At 40.7% G+C, this 17,009-nt stretch overlaps 2 protein-coding genes across 2 annotated transcripts in view; one reads left to right on the top strand and one right to left on the bottom strand.

Annotated features, from left to right (window-relative positions):
• The window catches only part of LOC135714374 (zwei Ig domain protein zig-8-like), a 319,903-nt gene that overhangs the window by 78,235 nt on the left and 224,659 nt on the right, over window positions 1-17,009 (bottom strand). The window contains exons 5-6 of the mRNA XM_065237723.1: window positions 7,326-7,403; window positions 6,764-6,896 (exon numbers count right to left, since the gene is read on the bottom strand). Coding sequence (XP_065093795.1) covers window positions 6,764-6,896; window positions 7,326-7,403 — 211 coding nt within the window. The remainder of the gene's footprint in view (window positions 1-6,763; window positions 6,897-7,325; window positions 7,404-17,009) is intronic.
• On the top strand, window positions 10,438-11,253 carry LOC135714308 (large ribosomal subunit protein uL2-like). Its single transcript, XM_065237644.1, has one exon. It carries the CDS (start codon window positions 10,546-10,548, stop codon window positions 11,086-11,088), a length of 543 nt encoding a protein of 180 aa, XP_065093716.1. The 5' UTR covers window positions 10,438-10,545; the 3' UTR covers window positions 11,089-11,253.

The following is a 17,009-nucleotide window of genomic DNA, read 5'->3' as shown; positions in this document are numbered from 1 at the left end:
TTACAGCTGATTTGGCGATAACGAAGTTACATTTTCCAGCTCAAACCCATGTTCATGCCGTACTATCAATTTATCCTCTTCAGAACTTTCTCTAGTTAATAAATTATCGCACTAAAGCTTCACTTTGATATTAGTATGGCATTTCTTCCCTACTCTTTCAGAAGATTTTTTTTTTATTTGAAGAGAACTACGTTATTTGTGCCGTCCACCGAGGATGGTACTAACAAACGCCACTGAGAAATTGACTACTAAGCTGAAAACAGACATTCCTATACAGTCGACCTCTAATGCAGGAGATATCTTGTTGTAACATGACTTTCATTTTAATAGTTTTACGAGGAACTTGAAGGATCATGCAATGATATGCAATGGGCTCGGTGGCCTAGTGGTGACTGTTTTTGCTTACTGAGCAGTAGATCAATCAATCAAGCCAAAAACAATACAGATAAACCTTGAATATGTGATCACCGTCCATACCACTCACGCCAAAGTCACGAGTTCAAATCTCACCCCCGTAAAAGTCACGAATGACCCAAGAGTGTAAAAGTGACTATACATTAAAAAAAATGCATTTGGTCATTCAACCGCGTAAACTTTATCATCATATCAGTTGACTCCATGCTTGCTTTTTGTGGTCTTTTAATGGGTTAAAAGTGTTGTAATCGACCTTAAAAAATGTGTTTGGTAATATCTCAACGTAGACTAGTACAAATACATGTACAGTTTTTTTTAGTTAAAAAAATATTTTAATGAAAAGTACAATTTAGCCTTAAATAAAAATTAAACAGTGGCTGCTTTCCTATTTTTCTTCTTATGAATTATTTTTCGGTATTAAGTTAAATTATTTTTAAGCTTTTGCCAATATATTGTAAAGTCCATGGTTTCCCAGTATTGAGTGTAAGAGGCCATCATGCGATTTGATGGTCCATATTTTGCATAATTTGTGCGATGATGGTTTATGGCAAATAAATTTTGATTTCAGAGTTACCGAGTAGGTGCATATACTTTTAATGTTGATAAGAGTGCTGATGAGTCAATTGAATATTCACGACGCTCTATTAATGTGTGTATGTTTATAAGCATGCAGCGTACGAATGTGCAACTGTTGCTATGAAAATTAAATTATCACCGATTGCCTTCAAAAAGTGATTTCCTTAAAACAGATTTCAAAATTTTATTTCATCCGGTCTCACCAAACGGTGGTTATTCAATCACCGTGTGGTGAGTGGTGGTGTTCTCCAGCCCACAACGAAAGGCTCCCAGCAAGCAGCTAGCTATCAAGGCTGCCCTCAACCGCTGATCAGATTCAGTAACAATCACCGTGTGTGGTGGTGTCCGGTCGTCGGCATCAACAGTGCTTTCGGCGCGTGGCGTTGAACATTGTTCTACAGTACACAACGAAAGGCTGCCCGCAGGCAGCGAGCTGCAGCCCACTTGAGCGTCCATTCACCGAAGAAGTAAGAAGAAGCCGCACCGCTATTTATCGGAATCAGTAGCCGCTGTGGGCCATCTATGTCAAGCGCGTCACCCTTATTCCAAACAACATACAGATCGCCAGCCTCATCTGTGTTTTACACACTAATAGCTCAGCATTAATTAAGACTTTATCATTTTTCAACATGTCACTATTGAAAATTGCAAGAATGTGCAACTGTTGCTATGATAATTAATATTATCACCGATTGCCTGCGAAAAGCGATTTCCCTAACACAGATTTCAAAGTTGAATTCCATCCGGTCTCACCAAACGATGGTTATTCAATCACCGCGTGGTGAGTGGGGTATTCTCCAGTACACAACAAATAGCTCTCCGCAAGCAGCGAGCTGCAGCCCACATGGCCATCCATAGGAGGAAGAAGCCGCACCGCTATTAATCGGAATCAATTGCTCTTCGTGAGTTGCTGTGGGCCATCTATGTCAAGCGCGTCATACTAAAGAGTATAAACAGCGAGAACCCCTATTCCCACACAAAACACAAGCTCCTGCTGCAGTTAACAAATAAGATTTAATATATAATACCACGTAGTCCTAGGACACCATTGCGTACAACCCCATAGGGCTGTCCCTTGTAGTTTTTTTTTGCTGTTTTATGTCGAACCTTATTTACGAAGGGCGTATAATAGAAATTACTTTTGTACTGATTCTAATCTTTCTTCATGCGTGATTGAAAAAGGAGCCATACAATGCTAAGGCCTGTACTCGAAAAAAATGCACCAGACAAAAGTGTTCACCAAAAATTTATTTTAAGTCGGATTTTCTTGAAACTTTCAGGGAATGATCTAATACATATGGATTATGTTTCGGCATCATTACTTTATTCAATTTCCTTTCCATCACTGAAAGCGCGCACCTTTCCCTTAAGACCCCTCCTTACATTTTGTGCAATGGTGGAGCCGACCTTTTTGGTCACTTTCATCCATTCTTTCTTCAACTCCAGCTCGTTCTTAAACACATTGGTCGATTTTCGAACTTTGGCCTTCATTATGGCCCAAAATCTTTCCACCGGACGAATCTCTGGTGAATTCGGGGGGTTGGCGGTTTTTGGTATAAAAACAACGTTATTGTCTCTGTACCAATCCAACGTCGATCGCGCTTAATGGCATGATGCCAGGTCCGGCCAAAATAATGTCTCGCCTCCGTGGGACCGCAGGAAGGGCAACAGACGCTTCTGGAGGCACTCGGTGCGGTAAATTTCGCTGTTGATTATGTCTTTCGGAAAATCAAACCGTGATTTGGCAACGTAGAACTCCAGCCCCGGTATCTGCTTTGCGTCTGCCTTGATGTAGGTTTCGTCATCCATAACCACAAACATCGGTTTCGTTAACCACTCTCGATACAGCTTCCTTGCGCGGGATTTGGCCGCCGTTTTTTGTTGATCACGCCGGTTCGGTGCCTTCCGGACCTTGAATACACGAAGCCCAGCTCGTTTCATGGTTTGCTGAACGAACCAGGCGGAACACTTTGCCTTCAGAGCCGCGTCGCGAATCGAAAGGTTCGGATTACGTTTGAAATAATCCAACACCTTCCGGGCCTTCACAGGGTCAGCTGTCTTCGATTTTCTTCCACTTCCAGCCCGCCGCTTGGTCGTCTGGGACTCCTTAAACGATTTTACCACCCGAGACACAGTTGTATGGGTGATTCTCAGTTGTCTTCCGATCCATCTCATGGTCGCAGTCGGATTTTCCATGACGGCGCGCAAAATTCTCCGGCGATTTTCTTCTTGTTTCGATGACATCTCAATAACCACTGAACCGATTGTTATGAAATTGTGCACATGTAAACAATTCACTCCAAACTAGTTATACCCAGATTTGCATCAATTTTTACCCACGGATAAAAAAGTTACACACGGATAAAAATGGTGGATTTTTTTCGAGTACTGGAATATATTGATGCCTTCTTCATTTCTTATTTCCAAAAAGAGCTTCATGTCATCGGCATAGATTAGCAATTTTAGTTTTTTGAGCATGAAAGAAAAGTCGTTTACGTATAGAATTAAAAGAAGAGGTCCCAAATGAGAGCCTTGGGTACGCCTGACGTTACTTGAATTGGGCTTGATTTCTTTCCGTTGAATTTAATTATTTTTTGTCGGTTAGTTAAATATGATTGAAGCCATTTCAGGACTCCTGACTCAATTCTATTTTTTGCAATTTAAATAGCAGCATTGGTATGTCTATGTGGTCAAATGCCTTGCTAAAGTAGGAGTGTTCACTCGGCTGCCGACAGAAACAGGCCACTCTCAATGTGTGGCACGCAATCGTCTGTTTACTCGGCAGCAACCATTGTGTGGTCCTCCTTATTGTTCTTCATCAGCAGTTCTTTCAGTCGATGCGTCGTCGACTTTAGAAACAACCGTTTCGTGATGAATGTGTGAGTGCTGACCTCGTTTTGCGTCCATTGCTGCAATGAAATCTCGCGTCACTTTTCAAATAGACCAATGTGTAACATATCCACCATTTTGAGAAAATCGAAGTTGAAGTTCGATAGATTATTATTTTAACTGCTTAGAAACAATACATTTTGCTCTACTATTTTTTATGTAGTCAGTGAATAATAACGTTGAAAATTCAGTAGAAACGGTAAAATCACAATTTTGTTTTGAATTTTATGCTACAATATACAAAAAAAAAAACACAAAAGACGTTTTGACTAGTCAAGTTGTACATCGGACATGTTACATTGAACGATTTTTCTCAAAGACAGAATCAATGCGTGTTACATTGGACGTTTTTTTCTACATGATACTAGATTGACATGAACTTTAGATTGGCCCCGCCTTTAGAAAATGAGCACCAATCATGTTATACAGTCCGAATGACCGAAGTAACAATCATGTACCCATCATTTCAAGCTGTACATTGGACAATTGTTGACCTATGATTATCTTAAATAAATGAAACTAAATTTGGAAGGATGTTTTTGCATCACATACAATGATAGAAGAGCAATAGTTTGTATCACTTAACTCGATTTGTTTACATTTGTTACTTAGCACCTTTTGAAAAGTGACGCGAGAAATCACTGGAAGTGGCTCCCGTTCTGGTGGAGGAGGCTCATTGGATAGCGGAATATAAAATGTTTATAGTGTTGTACCTTTTGACTATAGTTTAAAGATGTATTGTATAGTGAACAAGAATCCTCGGCTCTGTAAAGTTAATTCGGTTGAGCCTTATCAAATAAATTAATAAACGAAATGCCTTGCTAAAGTCTGAAAAGAGGGCTTCTACGTGGTTTCCATTATGAATGAATGGTCTATAAATTCAAGAAAATTTGTCGAGGTCGAACGACTCTTGTAAGTAATTCTATTTTTTTTTTTTTTTGGAGAGATAATGTTTCGTTGACGATTGCTTCGGAAGGTTTAAGAATGCAAGAGATGATGGCTATTCAGCAATAATTACGTACGTCAGATTTAAAGATAGGCACTAGAAATGAGTTTTTCCAAATGTTATGGAAGGTTCCGGATTGCAGGGACATATTAAAAAGCCAATGGAGCAGTGAGTTCCATTGGTAAACTTTTCAGATCGCTTCGGAAAACCCTGTGAACAAAAAGTTTATTTTTTATCGTTCCCCTTGCGTTGAAGGGTACACAATAAATCAACTTCGTTTTAATTAAAATTACATACACACACTTCCGGAATTTTTCGCAAAATCACACACTCAAGTTGCCATATAAAGTTCGAAGTGAAAATATCGTGCACACAACAACTCGCACTTCCGGAAGCAGGAAAATGCACTATCAAAACTTTCCCGCAGCTCCGTTCGTCGTCCATCATGCAGAGGAAGCAGAAAAACTCACATTTTACCTGTACGACGTATCATGCATCCGAGGCTAACCGTACATGTACGCTTCTGGAAAAGCGGAAAGTTGCACTTTGAAAATTTCAAATTCACGTAAAATGATCTGTGAAAAAAGTGAGCACAAACCATTACCACCACTAAGTGATTTGATTTTTCAAGCGAGAGAATGGAAACGGTTGCATTGGTAGACCGGGTAGTTATGAAAATTTTATGAATGTTGAGGAAAACCGCTTCGTGTGGGAAATTACTTTCTCGGCTATAAAGTGTCCAATCAATGGACAGTTTTACTACCGATTTCCATCGTTCCCAGGCATCGTCGATAATGAGCTTTTTCTTCCCATCCATGCATCCCGTGCAGACTCGTTTCCGATCTCCGATGCCAAACGCAACGAGGGAAAATGCTGATAAACCACGTCAAACACTAAATCTCAGCGATTCAATTAACTTTTGTTCCATGGCTGGCTGGGCGCAAATGGGTGTGCTTTATGCCGTGTTATTCTTCCCACCCTAGATGGACTATCCGTCTTGCTTCTTTTCAGTTCATTACACTCACTCCAGACAGAGCTTTTCAATTACGCTTCAAGGATCGAAATGGGTCACGTTCGACGTTCCGAGGGCATAGGCCTGAGTGATCTCCGTGATCTCAATAGTAGGTCGGTGTGGTTGAATGATGGATGACATGATTGCATTTTTTTTTTTTGCCAACAGAGCAAATTCCATAACTAGTTTCATGATGTATATTCCGAAAGTGAGCATGCATAAGGGCGTAAACGCGATGATCGATTCTCTTCGTCGATTTTCTCTTTTGTTAATAACTCGCTAGAATTAACGTTTCTCGGTGCGCTTGCTGTTGCTTTTGATAGCTTATACAACCTGTTACAACTCTGCATTTAACAAATTCTAGAAAATTGTTTCGCTTAGCTGTAGCAATGCAAAGATGAAATCAATTAAGAGAATCGATTATTCATTTATCATCGTGTATTCGCCCTTATGCATGCTCACTGTCGACGCCATGAAAAAAAATGATAGACATTGAAGTTGATTTACCTCCTGACGTCTTGATCCAATGAAGACAATCGGCTTGTGGGATATTCTGAAAAATCACTCTACATATATGAATTTGAATATGACTATGAAATTGAGTATGGTTGATAACTACTTTGACAATTTTTTGCGGAAGCTTATCGCGGAGGATCGAACTAAAATCTATCGAACATTGTTAACGTGGATCCGTTGATAAGTCAATTAGGTGTTCTTTAAAAACTATGACATTAATTCGAATAAATACGGACTGAAACACATACTGGTCCTTTTCCGTGTTCACTGTAAGTCATGGTCCCTTTCCGATCGATCGCTATTCAAACAAACATCAACCTGTGCGGGCGATGCACTCTCCTATCCTGTGACGACAAACCACCACAGAAACCGAAAACCATCTAAACTAAATAGGCAAACTCTAAACTCACCAATCACGTTGAGCTCGTAGGACAGTGACATTTTCGGTTCGCTGTTGATTTGGCACTCGTACACGCCCGAATCCCGCACCTGGGGGTACTTGATCTGTAACGTCCAATTAATGGAGTTTTCCGGCCGGATCACCTGCGATATTGTGGATGTGGAAATGAGAAAAAATAAATCACGGAGCGCTAGTAGCAACAAGAAGGAGAGAATAATACTGCACTGGCCCTAGCAACCAACCAGAGCATGAAGTGAGGGAAAGTTAATTAAAAGTTATATTGGAAATACTGCAAATGCCGGAGGCTGGATGCTTGCGTGGGTACCATACAAGTCACGTGTAGGAACACACTCTCGTGTATAGGGAAGGCTATTGACAAGGATCAACAAGGATGGACTTTACAGAATATTTTCTGCCTCCCAGCAGCATACTATCTTAACATTTTGATTTGTAATTATACAATGTGATACATATGGGGAAGTGATTGGATCCATTGATAAATAAGTTTTGTTCTTCGATTTTTTTTTTTTCGAACAATGCGTAATCTGGATAGCACAAATTGAACGTCATACCTGAAATCGTTGGTCCGAGGTGTAGGTTGATGAACCGGTCGTTAGGATATGCAGATCTCGTTTCCTTATCCAAGCCACCTGAAACGGAAATCAAATAATTACGTCAGTGGGAGTAGAATGCTGGCACATAACGAGAATCGCACCGTATTTTTAAGATTTTCGGAATGTCAAGGTGTAGGTGTGTGAAAACTTTGGCAATCAAGTGTGTTCTGAGGTAGTCATTAAAACCTCCATCTCAGCTCGGATGCGAAGATGCAAATTGTCAGACAGTCAATTATCTATTCTGACAACACGAAACTGAGGTCCTTGCTCTAAATATACCAAATACTGGCTAATCCAACTCAATATTTTTAATTTTGTTAAAGGGGGACACCTGTTGATGGGTCTTAAATTTTTTTTTCGTTTTAGGCATCCTTAAACCTTCTAGAATGTTATGTATGTTGTAAATGGAATATCAGAATGAATGTAAGTCGCTGTTTGTCTAATGTTAAACGCACTTAAATATAACTCAGGAGTGCGGTGTGCGGCTGATGGTTGACTGGAAGTGTATTGTTTATTATTTTGAGAAACAGTGGGAACTCTTTAACACTAGAAATTTAAAAAAAGCGATTGGAAAGTTTGCACACTTGGATCTCGGTTTTATTTATTGGAGTTTTTCAATTGTTCTCCAATGGAATCTCTAGAGACAATATATTTGCTTCTCTAACGCTCATTCATGGATTTAGATTTTTGTAATTTATGTTATGTTTATTCGAAAAGGTCTAGTTTCGAACGTCTTTGGATACGGTTGTGTCTTAAGTCTATTCTCTGTTTTGTGCGTGCATTAGCTTTCATAGTTTTCGGCTGCATTTGCCGGATTAGCGCTGGCATTCTGCCTCCCGGACGGTTATACGTGTGTGAGTGGTGGTTTCTCGCTTTCCGAGAAGTTTTAGAATCGAGAAAGAAAACATGATTTGACGCTATCTGCGTTGTTTGATTTTTTCTCCCGGTCCAGAAATTTGTGGCATCGCGAGCGATTATTTTAATTTTAGTTTATTTACGCGGTGATGATGTTGGTTCACAACTATTTTTGAAAAAAAAAAATTAGTGTTTTCGAACGAAAGTGTACCAAAAGTGCTTCTGAACGTGTTTCGTGGGTGTGGTGAAATTCGTGCATTCCCGGTTGATTTTGGAAATCCGTATCACAAAATTGCCCACCGATTCCTTTTTTTTTGCCATTCGACGACGACGGGTGTGCTTTTGCGAGAGTGACGTTTATTTGATCCGGTTCTTTGCACGGGTGTGTTTTTATTGTAACTAGCGTAAGTGTGCCTGCGATTTGCATCGAGTGACGGAGATTGTAAGTAATCTGAAGGATGCCTCGCTGGATACGCCCAAGACTGAACGGGCAGTAGCTGGTGGCCGTGAACGGTTCCTGGGGAAAGCACTAGATGCAAACCTCGTCCCAGATAACCATGGCAATACAGGAAGTATCACAACAAAGGTAATTGCTATTAGATATTTTGCAAACAGTGACAGATAGCGGACATGAAGAACCAGTGGAGGTGCCGGGCAGAGGTGTTTATCCTAGACAAATGGTAAGTTACAAATTCGCTGTTGTCGTTGTCGTAATCACCGTCGTAATCACCGTCGTAATCACCGTCGTAGTCATAGGCAGTACCGTTAGTATATTTAAAATTAACCACCAACCGCTGAAAATATGAATTATTGCGTATTTCTGTTGTTCACTACATGCCAAGTAAAATTCGAGAACGTAATTTCATTTGAATAGCTTGTTCAACCAGCTCTTAAACAATCGTCCCGTCGGTCATAGCTTGTTATGATTACCTGAACCATGCGTAAAGAGAAAATCTAAACATTTAACGTCGCGTGAAAATGGATCTTAATGAAGGCCTCTTTCATAGCTTTTAGTTTAAGGATTTCAAAGATCGTCGGTTGCAGTGGCTTGCTTACTGAGCAGAAAAACGCGGTCCCAGATCCTTTCATATTAAAAATGTATGGTTAGATCGCTTGTTTATCGTGTATTTCGTAAGACTTTTCGTTGTCGTCGGTGCCGGGTCTGAATAGTCATAAAAAACTTGAGTAACGCTATAATGTGATATGAGGGGCTCGGTGGCCTTAGAGCAACCGGTTTTGCTTACTGAGCAGAACATCATGAGTCTAATCTCAAGCCCATCCACATTCAAGATTCGTCAATCGTTTTATTTGTTACATGGTAATAACAGGACATCAATTCAGCTTATCGTTTACCAAAACGAACGCTGCTGCAAACCCAACCCTATTACCCAATATCCCAGTGATTTCTCGTGGAAGTACAGAGGTGTTCTCGGCTTCCATCAAAGCGAGTGTCACGTCAACACATTCCTACCCATTCCTTTCTTTACCTGTGTTCGGGCGTGGCCGGCGCTGGTATTGCCTAGTTTAAGATCACCAGTTTTTACACATTGAGGATGATTGCTAGTCCCAAGCATCGTCTATTGGTTCTCTGTGTAATTACAGCTGGTCTGGCAATAACAGAGTAGCAACCGTGTGCGGTCAATCATGCTCATGCTCATGCTCATGCTGTTAAACGCACTAAATGTCATCTTTTTACCTTGCGAGACAGGGATCTTGGAGACTATGCGATCAATTTGGCTGATTCTGCTGTCCACGATGTAAAAATGAATTTTCCAAAATCTATTAAAGGATTTTTCGGATATTCCAACTTTTCGATTTTTTACGTGGATTTGAGTAGCGATTTTTTCAACGAAAATTCGAACTTTTTCCGAACGCCGCCATTTTGGTAATTTATCGAATTACCAATAAATCCTACGTTATATTTAAGATATTTAAATTTAGAACTCAAAACACTGCCAACAGCGGAAAAAATATATTTTCGGCTAAATTTTTTTGAAAATAAAGCTGAAATTCTGATGAACGTGGGCTCGTACCAGAGTACAGCGAACACACATTTTGTGTATCATTAAAATTATTTTTTAAACTCTTGATACATCGCCACAATTGGGGCGAGTAATTCGTGCACAGCGTCAAGGTGCCGGGTCCGTCTTCACTGCCCACATCAAGAAGCGAAAGGGAGAGCCTAAACTGCGCCCCCTCGACTAAGGGTGTCGTTAAGCAAATCATCCATGATCCAAGTCGTGGTGCCCCGCTGTCGGTCGTTCACTTCCGTGACCCGTACAACTTCAAGCTGCGCAAACAGCTGTTCATCGTCGCCGAAGGTATGTTCACCGGACTGTTTGTGTACTGCGGAAAGCGCGCCCAGCTGCAGATCGGTAATGTGCTGCTAATCGGTCTGATGCTGGAAGGTACTATTGTGTGCAACCTGGAGGAGAAGACCAGTGATGGTGGCAAGTTGACCCGTACCTCGGGTAACTACGCTTCCGTGATTGCCCACAATCCGGACACCAAGCGTACCCATTTCAAGCTGCCATCGGGTGCCAAGAAGGTCCTGCCATCGGCCAACCGTGCCATGGTTGGTATTATTGCTGGCGGTGGTCGTATCGGCAAGCCTATCCTGAAGGCCGTTCGTGCCTACCACAAGTACAAGTCTAAGCGTAACTGCTGGCCAAAGGTACATGGTGTTGCTATGAACCCCGTCGAACATCCCCATGGTGGTGGTAACCATCAGCACATTGGTAAGGCCTCGACCGTCAAGCGAGGAACTCCACCAGGTTGCACGGTCGGTCTTATTGCTGCCCGTCGTACCGGTCGTATCCGAGGTGGTAAGGGAGAGGAGAAGTTCAAGGAGAAGGAGAAGAAGTAAGGCACTAGCTGGAGAAGACGGATTGCATCCTGAGTTGCAGTTTTGTGTACTGATAAGCGTAAGGATCGATATCGTTCTGCTGTTTTGAAATACGCGGGGTAAAGATAGTAAAGACCGAGTGAAGGATTAATATGGAATGCTTGGAAATAAACAAGGAAATTCCAAGTCTTAGTGAAATACCTGTATAAAGAGAGGGAGAAGGATTAGTAATTTTCATTTAATTCCACTACCTTATTTGCTTATCCTTGACAGATACGCGTACTTCGTCTACAATTTACAAACTTCTTCAGTGTCTTGCACTAATACTCGACTGAAGAAAACATCGCAACTTACCAAATATATATCAACCTAAATAGATACATTTTCACTTAGAAGCTAGGATTAAGGTACGGACACCCACCCCACCCAGCGTTGTAAAGAAGATGGAAGCAGAGTTCATCAAGGATAGCATCAGACGACTACATAGCAAACTGGACATGAAGACTTTGGAATGTTATTCTGTACATCTTAAATTGGCCAAGGAGTATCCAATTAAATTCCAGGAGTTTCTGAATAGGACCAAGGTAGCAGATGAGTTGGAATCGGATAGGAAACGGAAGCTGCACGATAGGAAGCTAAACAGACTACGGCACGAGTCTCAACGGAGACGGACGACACACCGAACGGGTAAGTAGATCCCATCCATCACCACCACGACGCCGAGGGTTCACTCCATTGATGGGTTGGTTGTCAACCGATCGACGACCGCATTCCTGGAAGAACAATTGACAAACCTCAACAAGAGGCTAGGATAAGCGGTTACAACCAAGCCAGACGTGGAGCAGATCATCATTGACGTAGACACAGCGATTACCAAGACACTTTCAAAATCATCACAGAATAATCAAGGACGGACAGTAACAAAGTCGCACCAACGAAAAGGAAATACGGATTGTAAAGGAGCTGAAAAGTAAAGCAGTATACTATGTGAAAGCAGACAAGGGCAACGCGGTCGTTATCATAGACAAGGATGATTATGACAATCAGATGACAACGAAGATTAACAACGGACCGTATATACAGCTTTGAGTAGACCCCTTACAGAAAATAGTGAAACGCATGTAGAAAGCACTGAAGGAGTGCAAATCAATATTAGGAAATGGAATATCCAATCCCATTCTTCCTTAGATCAAAGATCTCCCCAAAGTCCACAAACTAGCAAAGTGGCTAGTCATGGAGTTCCAGAGTAGGTGAATCAGTTCCAGAGTAAAGTAGTTACTAACAGCCAGGAAATATCTATTTTTGATTAAATGGAAATTACAAATCCTTCTCTCTCTTTATAAAGCTGAAATGTTGCTTCCTGAAAACCCGAAGTGATAGCATTTATTCTAATGTCTTAAAACATTTACAAAAAAGTAGAAGAGTCTGTGCTTAGGGGCACGAACGGAGGCTCGACGTAGGAACGCTAGTGGACGGAACAAATATGTTGATCATTTAATTCTTAACTCTTTCCGTTTTTGGATTGGTGGCCCTGACAAGAGCCGGTTGATTTTCAAATGGTGGCCACACCAGTGCAAGTCGATGCTAACCGGATGACGGCGGCGTAGTCATGGAAGCCTTTATTATCGCTGTTTTTCTCCTCCCTTCCTTTCATCGGTGAAATGGTGGGCGATCAACCGAGCGTTGAGCTCGCTCATGTGAGCATGCGCAATGTGTCGTGTGTTCGATTGCGCTCTATCGATGCGTCCGTGTTCGAGATTTTTCGTTACATGTCTGAATTTTGATTTTTTTTTTTCAAAGGACCCCCAGTATAGAAATTAAATACGTAGTCCTACGTCAGAATTAAGAGGTTGTATCCAAGACACGACCGTAGATTTGACGTAGGATTACAAAAGGTTGTTTTGATGTCACAGTAAAAGTATAGTAAATATTAACATGCTTCACTGAAAAAGCTCGATAGATTGAAATTCGGAAGCAGTTTGAGAGGTCTGAGGTGCTCTGTCGGTGTCCATGTAGTACAAGCCAATCGTGGACGATATGTCTTGGATACAAGCTCTTACTTGAACTCTTTAGTTAACTCTATTGTCAGTCATTTGTGGTCCTGAAAAGGACCGATGGGTTGGAAGCTTGGAAGCCAGCTTAGACCAATGTTGTGGAATAATTTCCTCGAAGTTCTTGGAGATGATAGCGATGCTCATGCGTTGCACCTGGATCGATTGGTGAACATTTTGATCCAGGAATTGTGAACTAGGCAGACCTTTCAAGACAACCTTAAGCATTGGTTCTGTTTTGGTGTCGTATGTTAAAACTTTGAGTTGCTTCTCAGTATGATACCCAAGAAGACGTTTTAATTTGTCCAAGGTTTCAGTCAAACCGCGGCGTTCTTACCAACCACGCTGGTACTTCTGGCCAATTTGAAGCGGAAACTTGAATTCATTAGCGAAGTTCAAAATTTCCGTGCGAATTTCATGATAAGTTTCATCAAGAAATTGCCCATTTCGTTTGAGTCTAGGCGTCATTCTGGTAGAAAACCGTTTCTCCAAAGAACCTTCCATCGAGATTACTGTAAGAGGGAGAGGGAGAGTGAACTTCAGCGAGAAGATGATTTGACGTGAGGTGCGCTTTTCAAGACTCCGGATGACTTTTTTGTTCGACGCAAGAAGCTCAGAGTTCACCCAGAGTGAGATTACGAGCGTGTGATAGAATACATGAACATGAATGGCAGAAAACCTCACTCTCATTTTATCCCCCTTCGCTCACAAGCTCTGAAGCTCAGTGGAATGATTTGGCAGTAGGCATTCTACTTCTCAGAAAAATGCTACGCTCGGCTCATTTCAAACTCGCGAGTGAGGCTCTATCAAGCCTGGCTTTAGGTAGCAAAAGCACAATGACAGGAATGAATCTTGCTCAAATCTATGTAGACATCGTTACCACTTTGTCGATATGAGAAGCGAAGCTAGATCGGATATCAATTCTAACGTGTTCTGTTCAGATTGGGTGAATCAAAATCATCGGATGATGCGTTTCACAGCTTTAAATCTTGAGGCTCATCCACAGGAGTTCTCAATTTCTTATGTACTTGTTTAACCCACCGGTCCACTAAAAGCAGCGCTGCCATCACTTATAGAATACAGGTTGTTCAAGAGGTCAAGTCCATTTGATTGCTGAACAGCAGTTCAGATTTTTCTCACTACGTGTATAGTTGTGAAGTTTCTGAGTAAGCGACAACTCAAGATCCTTATTACCTAGGAATTTAATGTATCTGGCAAAGTTGTTTAAGGTGTTATGAACAGTTGATTGGTGGAGAGCAGTTCAGAATTTATTCACTACGTAGGGATAATTTTCCTGTGAAGATCCTTTTGGCTATTACGTCTCAAGTGGAATTTTTAAGTACAGCGCTCATTGTTACAGTACTTCCGATGTCGTTAGTTGAGAGCTATCTATGTCAGCACCAACACAAAGCAACACACTTATAAAAAAAATCATGTTATTTATCTACAGGGTGATTCGGAATAGCTGTCCCTTTTAAAAATGGTCATAACGATTGAACGCTTGCATGAATTTTTGATATCATTATATTCCAGATATTCTGGATATATAACCTTCAACAAAGCATAGTTTATTTCAAATCTCTCTCCCTTTACCTTTATTATCAGCCACATTTGTCATGAAAATTAACCACAGCTAAAATAAATGTTACATTCTTTCGAAGAGATTTCAGTTTCTAATAGATAAAACACGATTTTTTACAGATTTATGCCATGCTCCATTTGGACGTCAATGGCTGTTTGAAATCACAAACGAATGAAATTTCAAATCCTACTATCAATACAAGCTGATATGTGTACACACTTAAAACGAAAATACTTGAACATATACCCATTTTACACATTGAGAATTGCATATTTGTGAAATTGGTGACAGTTATTCTGAATCACCCTGTATTCAGATTCTCTGAGACTGGCATTTATGAGCGTAATTTTGACATCAAATTGAAACATAACAGACGTGAAGATACAACGTGTTTCTCGTCGAGTACCGCACTTTTCATTCTCGGAGCATTTATTTTTACATAACATGTTTGTTTACGTTTCATCGTTTATACTAAAGATGGATTACGTTACGTTTAAAATTAGTTATTTCTGAGTGTGTACAGTAGCCCATTAGTGCAAACTCCTTGAACAACTTTTCCGAAGACAGTAACTTCTTATGTGGTCAGAATTTTAAGTTATAGCTTATTCCGGTACTTGCACACTAGCGCCACTTAGTGATACAATTATAAACTGCTGTTGACCAATCAAATGAACGTGTTTCCATACCAACTTTTCCAGTGACAGTAACTTTTTAAGTGGTCACAATCTTGGGTTAATCAAAAAGCTTATTCATAAACTTCAGAATAACGCTAGTGGCACATGAGTGGCCATAATAACAATGTTGATCTAATTCAGCCAAATTCCATACGTACTTCTCCACGCAAATGGCATCACTCGAGAACAGCGTAAATGGTAATCCCCTAGATCGAAATCCTGCTCTTTGGGAGATTGCTGTGTGTCGTTCAGGCAATGCTTGGAATAACGTCTCCCAGAGTTTATTGACTCGCAATCCATCTTCATCCTAAATTGAATGTGGCGGATAACGATTTGAAATTTGAAGAACAAAATAGGAAGGAATGATTTAAAACGCGTCAGCGGGGTAATATAACCAAAAGCATTTTTTTCATGGTATTTTCAAACAAAATTTAAAGTTTTTATTTCATCCAGAATGGCATTTTCAATGAAATTTCTTCTTTAAAAGTACCGTAATCCGGTGGCAAATTAATCAGTTTTGACGTAGTCTACGTCTTACGGGAAGGTACAGGGGTAAATCAAAAATTTTAAATTGCGACCATCACGAAAAGGTGTTAGGTTTTGAACGCTTGCAAATTTGTTATTGATAGATGAAATTGAAAGCCAAATATACCAATTGATGGGATATAACGTTGCCAATCAGCTTAAATAAATACTTTTTAATTTTTCTTTTAAAAAAAGCTTAAATGAATAAAAAAATAAAAATTAATAATGTTATCACTGTTTTCTTGAAAAAAAAAACTACGTTTTCCCTAACCCAGTCGTCATAATAGAGTACCACTTGTTTGCACATCGTTCTGCTTGTACTTGTAAAGTTATAAAACAGCACTGCTGTCGCGTTTTTGCTCTTTTTCGCATCGGTTGGCGAGATGAGCGGACTGCAGAAGCAAGTATTTGCAAAATCATCGCCAGCGGTACGAAGTAGAATTTTTCCCTTTCTCTCTCTCTCTGCAGTCGTGCAGTAATACTATCTCGCAGCGAACGGGTGTGATGAGTCACCATGACAACCAGTGGTGGGGTGGAAGGATACTCACCTCTGCAACAAGATGTTTTTTTTTTCATTAAGCTCAATTCGCACCTACTCGACATCATCCGATTTTCAATATATACATCTCGCTCTCTCATTTTTGGAGAGTCGATCGGATGATGTCGGGCAGGTGTTGGATGGGCAAGGTGACAAGTGAACCGGGAATTCTAAGACACTGGGAATTTCAAGACACCGGGAAAAAACTGTGAATTTTGATGAAAAATTGGGAAAATGTTTACTTAATCCCATAAGATTTTGGGCCTTGTGAAAATTTTAAGATTCTTGAACCAGACGAGATTTTGTTTAACGAAGGAATTTTAACAGGGATAACACCAATACATTTCAGAGAAAATTAAAGGGAGTTGAAGGAAGAATTCTCATGGTGGTAAGCTCCAACCGGTATTATCATCGGATTAAATCCCAATCAAGAATGTCTGGCTAGTGGCGCCGGTGGTGTTGTGGTAAGCGTGATTGTCTCTCACCCCAGCATGCCTGGGTTCAATCCCAGTTGGCGCCGCCGGGATGTTCTGAGGCATAACATCTCTGATCACGCCTTCCTTCGGAAGGGA

This window comes from Ochlerotatus camptorhynchus, unplaced genomic scaffold (assembly GCF_037179485.1).
Source record: "Ochlerotatus camptorhynchus isolate MF236.1 unplaced genomic scaffold, CSIRO-AGI_Acam_v1.1 ptg000639l, whole genome shotgun sequence".
Lineage (NCBI taxonomy): Eukaryota > Metazoa > Arthropoda > Insecta > Diptera > Culicidae > Ochlerotatus > Ochlerotatus camptorhynchus.
The sequence above is the reverse complement of the archived record's forward strand: the minus strand, read 5'-3'. Positions and strand labels throughout refer to the sequence as shown.